This window comes from Triticum dicoccoides, chromosome 7B (assembly GCF_002162155.2).
Source record: "Triticum dicoccoides isolate Atlit2015 ecotype Zavitan chromosome 7B, WEW_v2.0, whole genome shotgun sequence".
NCBI classification, from domain to species: Eukaryota; Viridiplantae; Streptophyta; class Magnoliopsida; order Poales; family Poaceae; genus Triticum; species Triticum dicoccoides.
Window position 1 is genome coordinate 521,539,907 of NC_041393.1, and position 7,152 is coordinate 521,547,058.

General features: G+C 50.2%; 2 protein-coding genes across 2 annotated transcripts; one reads left to right on the forward strand and one right to left on the reverse strand.

Annotated features, from left to right (window-relative positions):
- Positions 1–1,026: 1,026 nt before the first annotated feature.
- LOC119342100 lies at positions 1,027–2,580 on the forward strand. Its single transcript, XM_037613938.1, has 2 exons — positions 1,027–1,998; positions 2,085–2,580. Exons 1-2 carry the CDS (start codon positions 1,253–1,255, stop codon positions 2,218–2,220), a joined length of 882 nt encoding a protein of 293 aa, XP_037469835.1. The 5' UTR covers positions 1,027–1,252; the 3' UTR covers positions 2,221–2,580.
- Positions 2,581–2,702: 122 nt separating this feature from the next.
- On the reverse strand, positions 2,703–6,949 carry LOC119342099 (protein WVD2-like 5). The gene is made up of 8 exons (XM_037613937.1): positions 6,701–6,949; positions 6,169–6,540; positions 5,889–6,071; positions 5,667–5,728; positions 4,826–4,979; positions 4,672–4,743; positions 4,460–4,570; positions 2,703–3,314 (listed from the first exon to the last, which is right to left on the reverse strand). Exons 2-8 carry the CDS (start codon positions 6,397–6,399, stop codon positions 2,979–2,981), a joined length of 1,149 nt encoding a protein of 382 aa, XP_037469834.1. The 5' UTR covers positions 6,400–6,540; positions 6,701–6,949; the 3' UTR covers positions 2,703–2,978.
- Between the last annotated feature and the right edge of the window lie 203 nt (positions 6,950–7,152).

Below are 7,152 nucleotides of genomic sequence, written 5' to 3' on the forward strand. Positions count from 1 at the left end.
AGATGGTGCATCTTGTGTTGGGTTTGTGGTTGGAGGCTAACAGTTCTGGTTTCCTCCTCCGACATCGTAGTCGTGCGGGGGTGTCAGTTCTGGAGTTCGATGGCGTGTCCGGGGACACGTTGCCCTGGTCTGATTCTTTCAACGGCAATGGTTTTGCTTCAGGCAAACTACTTTGGAGGTCCGTAAAGCTGCTGATCAGCGATGGAGCCGCGTCAAGCTCGGGTGAAGAGGTGATCTGTCTCCTTTCACTTAGTGGAGAGGGCCAAGCGCTGGTTTTTTGATAGGATTATCCTATCTTTTCAGTCACGTAATATCGATGTTTAAATGGCTTGTAACTGAATCTTTATGTTATTAATGAGACATGTATTACTATGCAAAAAAATAAAATAAAAGGAATGGACAATTTCATACAACGGTATCTGGCCTGGCGTAGTACACGGAGAGACGCAACGGCACGGCACCATCGTCCGTCACTCGCACGCATGGGTACGCAACTGCACGACCCATCACGGGCCGCCCCTACACTCCAAGGGAAGATTTCGCGCCCCAGAACCTTTGGATTGGATCTTCCCTTGCCGGGTGCGAAGTGGGTCGCCTTCGTTGTTCGCAGCAAGTAGTTGACGTTGTTATATGTCTTATTTTTTTCTTCTATAAAGCTAAGGTACGTAATTTGCGTACCCTCGAAAAAAAAATCTTCCCTTGCCGATGATAACCAACCGCTCCGTTCCTTCGCGCCACATACAACCGCCGCTCTCCTGCCATCCGCACGCTACTCGGTTTCACTTTCACCCCGCAAAGCCAAGCTCAAGCTGGCCGGACGTCCACAGTAATGGCTGCCCACAGACCGGGTCACCGGACCAGCCAGCCGCGGGTTACGCCGTGAGCCGTCGCGCTCGTCCACCACCCCGCGCTGTGTCGCCTAGCCCGGAGCTCATACCGTCCGTCCGTCGCCCCCGACCCTTCCTTCCTACCCGCCCCCGCCCCCGCTCCGACGGCAACCACCGCGGTGGACCCGCCGGCCCCGCTGCGCACCCGCTCACGCCCAGTCGAGGCCCTACACGTCGGCGTTCATCACGTGCCTCTTCGGCCCGGCCGCCGGATTTATATATTCGCGCGCCAGCCGTGCCCGCAGTGTCAGTCGGTGAGTGACGCGACGCACTCGCCCGTACACTGCCAGTCCGCCTGAGATATTTTTCTCTCTCTCCGGGGTGAGGGTGCGGCAGAGGGAGAGGGTAGACCGCGGGTGGGCGTGATGCTGCTGCGGAGCGCGTCCTCGCCGCTGCTCAACGCGGCGCGCGTGCCGGCGGCCGCAGCGGTGGACCATGTAGTGGGCCACAGGCACCTCGCGGTGGCGTCGCCGGCGGGGCATCACGGGCCGAGGCAGCAGGGGGCGTTGTGCCGCGCATTGTCCGAGGCCGATCTGCTGGCGCCCGTGTCGCTCCCGGCCGCGAGGAGCTCGTCCGCGTCCGCTTTGCTCGAGGAAGACGAGGAGGAGGCGCAGCAGGAGGACGAGGACGTGGTCGGGGTCGGGGTGGCGGCCGTGCCGCTGCGCCGGCTGCTGACGAGCGCGGGGCTGGACGCGGCCGTGGGGCGGGACGAGGAGGCTGCAACCGGTGGCGGAACCCTGGCGCTCCTCGAGGGCGTCGGGGGAGGCGGCGGGCGCGGGAAGGTGTGCGGCGGCTGGCAGGGCGGCCGTGGAGGAGACGGGGACGGCGACGGCGACGGAGGTGACCGCGGCGCCACCGACGCGCACTACCGGCGGATGATCAGGGCCAACCCGGGCAACTCGCTGCCGCTGGGGAACTACGCCAGGTTCCTCAAGGAGGTGCAGGGGGACGCGGCGAGGGCGCAGGAGTACTACGAGCGCGCCATCGTCGCCAACCCCGGCGACGGCGACGCCCTGGCGATGTACGCGGGCCTCGTCTGGGAGACCAGCCGCGACGCCGAGCGCGCCGACGCTTACTACAACCGCGCCGTCCAGGCCGCGCCCGACGACTGGTCAGTCAGTCAGCTAGCTCAGCGCGCCACTTCATTGCTTGCTTGCTTGGCATGCGTGACATTTTCTTGCTTTGCTTCTCTTGCAGCTATGTCCTGGGATCCTACGCCGGGTTCCTGTGGGACGCCGAGGAGGAAGACAATCTCAACGACGGGCAGCCTCCGGCGGGGTCGCCGCCGTTCTATGGGGCAGCGCAGCCATCCTCCATCAGAGCGGCATCTTAGACGAAGAGCCAATCTCACTGCCAGTAAACAAACTGCATCTGGAACTCTGCAAGGAAGAGCGACATGCCACGATCACGGTGGCCTCCCGAGGGAAGCCGCCGCCACTGCCGTCGCCGGCCGGGTCGCAGCAGCTGGTAAACTAAATAAACCAAGTCCGGCTAAATATGTAGTGTGCAAAATGAATCTGGAAAGAGCAGTGCGCTTCTAAGGTTGGTAGGATCTGCAGCACTGCAGGATAAATATGTGGCCTAATAAGGTTTTGCTGTGCTTGTACATGTAGAATGTTCCTGATAGCATGGTGTATGTAGTGTATGTACCACTTGTGAATTACAGTAATTGCCAAAACCGATTGTCCCAGCAGTTCAGCAGAAGCAGATCCATCTTCCATTTAGGAACAGAATACAAAATTACACTGAATGCACCAAGTTCATCACAAAATTGGTGCAAATTTTGCGGTAAAGAAGACGAGGGAAAGCGCATGCGGGGAAAAGAAGTCTCACGACCTGGAAATACAAGGTAGTCATATGGAAATGTTACTAACTACAAATAACACCACTCCCTTGTACTGTTTGAAAAACAACACAAACTGAGAAGATAAACAGTACATTGGCTGCTTGCCATGCTTCAAACTCCAGGTGGTCACACTAATTCAAGCACATGATACCAGCCAGAAGTTCACTACCCAAATAACAAAAATGCAGATATGGGACGCTGAGGCATGACTCTCAGCTTTCCGAGAGACTGGGGTCGACTGTTTTCTATGCGTGGAGCACATGGTCGTCTGGAGTAACTTGAGCGCGGATTGGCGTCCGGATGGGATCCGCAGTTGACTTGCTAATTTCTAGCTGTTCTGCAGAAGATATAGAAGTTGCAATGTCAACAGAACCTGTCTGCTCTGACGGCAATTTGGGGAGAGATTTCCGTTGGGACTTCTTCGGAGCAGGTGCTGCTGTCTTGGCGCTGTTCTGGGAGGCCCTTTGGTCGAGGCTCAGACGAACTGGACGGCTTGAAGGATTGGTACTTACTGCTGTGCCTGCTGAGGTTGTGTTCTTTGAGCGACCAAGCTTTGGTGATCGAGGTCTGGTGGTAGGGACCTAGATGAATAGCAGTAAATAAGTAGTATTCTTCAGAAGCTAGGACACACCAATAAGCATTAATATTTGACATGTTGCCAGGTAAAACTGCTAGTGCAAAACATGGTAGAAAACTTGAACCACCTGTGTACCAGGAAAACAACTGGTCCATTTTTCAAACACTGTTAACAGTTAACTGCATAATAATTAGCGATGGTCAACTTGCACGAACTCATCAAAGAGGTAAATCAAGTAATCAACTGAGTTTCAGGTTTACTCAAACATAGTGGCAAGAGACATGGATCATGTGGTGATGGAGATTTTCATTTTAGTAATTAAACACCCAAAAAACTTGCATAATATCTACAAGAAATGGAATCTCCTAAACAGCTGCTGAAGTAACCATCACCTACAGTACAACTGCACTAGCTACAGAAAATAGTACTTTCGGCATGGAAAAATTGGCTGCAAATAGAACGTTCTCCAGAATTCTTGAACGAAGTAGTCATGCATAACCATGTGACAGCTGTACGTGATGTGGGTTGGTCACCCATGTGCTAGAGATAATCCATTTTATCTTTTAGTTGGGAATAGTATCATTTCGAGATAAGATAACCCTTAGCTTCAGCCTTCAGCCAATTAGAGATAAGATATTTCCTTGGATATGAAATTTGTTTCGATTCGGTTGTTAGGGCCAGCACCTTGGTGCATCTATTTTCGTTAAGTAGGAAGAACTACAGTGTATGTCCTGTCCACTTCATCTAACCCTCTCCCTGATTAGCCATGCAACCCAGCCATCCTCCCGGCTGTCTTTTGTGATTTACCATCATGACATATATACATGAAGCTACCAGCAAGGCAGCACTACTGGAATCACAATTTAGGTGTAGTAAGTGCAGTCAATGCAAGTTATTCTTATGTAATCCAAGTATTGATAAAAAACAATTACAGTATTCTTGGTTATATATGAAGGTATTGTAGCAAGACTTAAGTTTCCACAAGACAGCAAAGAAAAGTTTGCATTCAGGAGTTCGCTGCTTGCACAGTTATACAGGTTGCAAATATATTAATAAGGTCTACAAGGCTGGTTGCGACCGATTCAGTTCTTGATTCGCTTGACAGAATAGAAGGGGAAGCTCTCCCAGAGCAGGGGTCAAGACGGTTACCTTCTTCAACTCAACCTTGGGAGCTGGTGGTTCCTTGTAAAAGCTGGGCATCGGTGCTGCCTTGAAATTCAAACTTTTCCGTAGCTGTCTGAGTTCAGCTTCTTCCATTTCCTGCACGGTGATAAACAAACAAATAAAGCTAACACTATTACAATGGACCGTACAAAAAATCATGGATTTATTTTGAGGAAATGACAAATAAGAATACGGACCTTTGATTTTGCCTGCATGTTGTTTTTCTCCAATTCCTGTGCATGGATCTTCTCCTCGAGCTTCGAGTAGAACTACTTGATTGCAAAATGGGTAAGCAAAGGCATGAGATTAAAAAAAATGAGAAGTCGTAAAAGTTATGTAAGAACAACTTACCTCCCTTCTCTTTTCAGCTCTCTCATTGCATTTGAAGGCAAACCCATATGAAGGGGTGCTGCCAACCTTCTGAGGTTTTACTTTTTCACAATTAGATTCTTCATCGTTTTTTACGACACGTTGGTTAGATGCTTTCTGAATTTTCCTCTTCTCCCTGTATTTGAATGGAGAATATGACTGTAAGAAACTATTTTATTAATGTAAATGCAATAGGTAAGTAGTACAAGGGTTTACGGAAAAAAATAAGTTTTTTGAAGGAAAGGAATTAGCTAGACTTGTGCACATGCTAAAGTTGACAATACAGAAAGGAGTTTAACTGTTTAAGGCTTCACAGATGGAGAATGCATTTAGAGGGTGGTTATATCTAAGTGCATTAGGAGAGAAAGTATATAGCTAGACTCGTCCAAAGGCTAAAGATGACAGTATCCAATTGAGTATGCAGTTAGTGCTTCAGGTTTTATAGATGCAAAATGTATTGAGACGACACTTGTCAATATGGCAACAAGAATCACTTCTAAAAAATTTGGTTGCACGGCAGCAAACAAAAAGTAATCTAACAAATAAAAGGACACTAAGCATGAATGCAATCCTTTTCGGCTCCGCATAGTTTGAGGATCAGACCCTTTATGGTATGAAAAACCATTTTCCTTACTAACTCACTTGTGCTACTAAAAAACTAACTGTCCCAGCTGTACCATAAACAGAGACTTGTTTTCACTCATATTAATCAGTTTACAAAGAGTGCAACCTACCATAATTGGGCACAGAGATTGCGGATGTTAAATCCATAAAACAGATACAACTAAGGAACCATACACACAAGAACAAACAAGCAACATACTTTGAATCCTCGAACGGTAAGCTCTCCTTAGCAACTGGTCGAGAATTGCTCTTTTCCGCCTTCTGAATCAAAACAGACCAATCAATTCTAGTAAGATCAAAATGCATTAGACATACCGTTGCATCCTCATATTGGGCAACAAAGAGTTTTGCATTACAGCACTATAAAAATGTGTATGCAATATCCAAGTAATAGGGGAATGGAACTAAGAAATGAACGTACTTTCTTAACATCAGCATCACCATTGCTTGAAGAGCTATCAACTAAATCTGGATCAGACACTCTTGCAATGGGTGCTTTAGTGGACGGAGAACTCGGAGTGTTTTTCTTAGCTTGACTCTTATCGCCGCTCCGTGGGCTCTGGCGCTGTGATTTGGTAACCTTAGGGGAACGGCTTTGGCTTCCCTAGAACACATGAAAATGGCAGAAAGCACAAAATTATCACCAAACCATCTATATGAGATCTCAGCAAGGGCAATGTATCAACATGGCAAGCTCTCACCTTGGGAACACGGGCCTTTATGTCCTCCGGTTGCGACTTTATGTCCTCCGATGGCGAGGTGGCTTCCCCACCCACCTCTTCAGGTGGATTGATCACCTCACTCTCGCCCGAAAGCGCCACATCGGCCAACTCTTCGCTGTCTGGACTATCTTTGGGCAGAAATTTCTGGCTCGCCCCACTGTCAACGCCCAATGCACCCATGGCATCGGCAACCTCGGACACTGCATCCATCTCTCACTACCACCTCAAGCAAGACTCTCGCCTGCTCAGTGGTTTATCAGAAACAACAAAGGCGCGGCGGCTTGCACGAGCTATACCTTCTTAGCTCATCATCCTCGAAACTCGCCGCGGCAAGAGAACAACCCCCGAAATCTGCGGAAAGTATACTGCTATAAGTTGGGTCAATCCACACCAAATTACATGGGGGGAAACGGGATTGGGTTCAGCTGAGATCGGCCATGGAGAACAAAGATCTGGGGAGAAGACAGGAGGCAAAGGAACAGCAGTCAACGCGTGCTAGGGCTTTGCTTACCAGCAAGAGGACCCGCGTCCGGGCGGATCTTCGCTCCCCGCGAGCCCAGCGGAGGAGAGGACGGAGGAGACGACCTCCTTCTCCCGGGGTGTGGGGTACCGGCGGCTGCGGCGGCGGGGCTGGCGACGAGGGGAGACTGGGGAGACTGCTGGGGAGGAAGGAGGGCAAGCCGGCTGAAAGCAACGAGGAGAAGGGGTGAATCTGGGATGTGACGGCAGAGGGGAGACCTCCCACCAGCTCAGTTTGAGATGGAGACGCGTCAACACTGTGCGTGCAGTGTGCAGCGTCTACCTCCGTGTTCCACGGCTAGCTTTGGCTCCACACTGGTTGCAAAGAGAAGAGAAAAAGTTGCATTTTTTTTTCAATCGGCACATACACTCCCCACCTCTAAGAACACACACTACCTTTACAAACACCTCATTTGAGTTACCGAGCCCACATAAAATTTAATT

What these genes read in the sequence shown, in the direction of transcription:
- LOC119342100 (XM_037613938.1), top strand. Translation starts at nt 1,253, where the DNA reads ATGCTGCTGCGGAGCGCGTCCTCGCCGCTGCTCAACGCGGCGCGCGTG. An exon ending in CAGGCCGCGCCCGACGACTG is followed by an intron (nt 1,999 to 2,084) that starts GTCAGTCAGTCA and finishes CTTCTCTTGCAG; the next exon opens with CTATGTCCTGGGATCCTACG.
- LOC119342099 (XM_037613937.1), bottom strand. Translation starts at nt 6,399, where the DNA reads ATGGATGCAGTGTCCGAGGTTGCCGATGCCATGGGTGCATTGGGCGTT. An exon ending in GTGATGCTGATGTTAAGAAA is followed by an intron (nt 5,729 to 5,888) that starts GTACGTTCATTT and finishes GTTTTGATTCAG; the next exon opens with AAGGCGGAAAAGAGCAATTC. An exon ending in GAGCTGAAAAGAGAAGGGAG is followed by an intron (nt 4,744 to 4,825) that starts GTAAGTTGTTCT and finishes GCAATCAAGTAG; the next exon opens with TTCTACTCGAAGCTCGAGGA.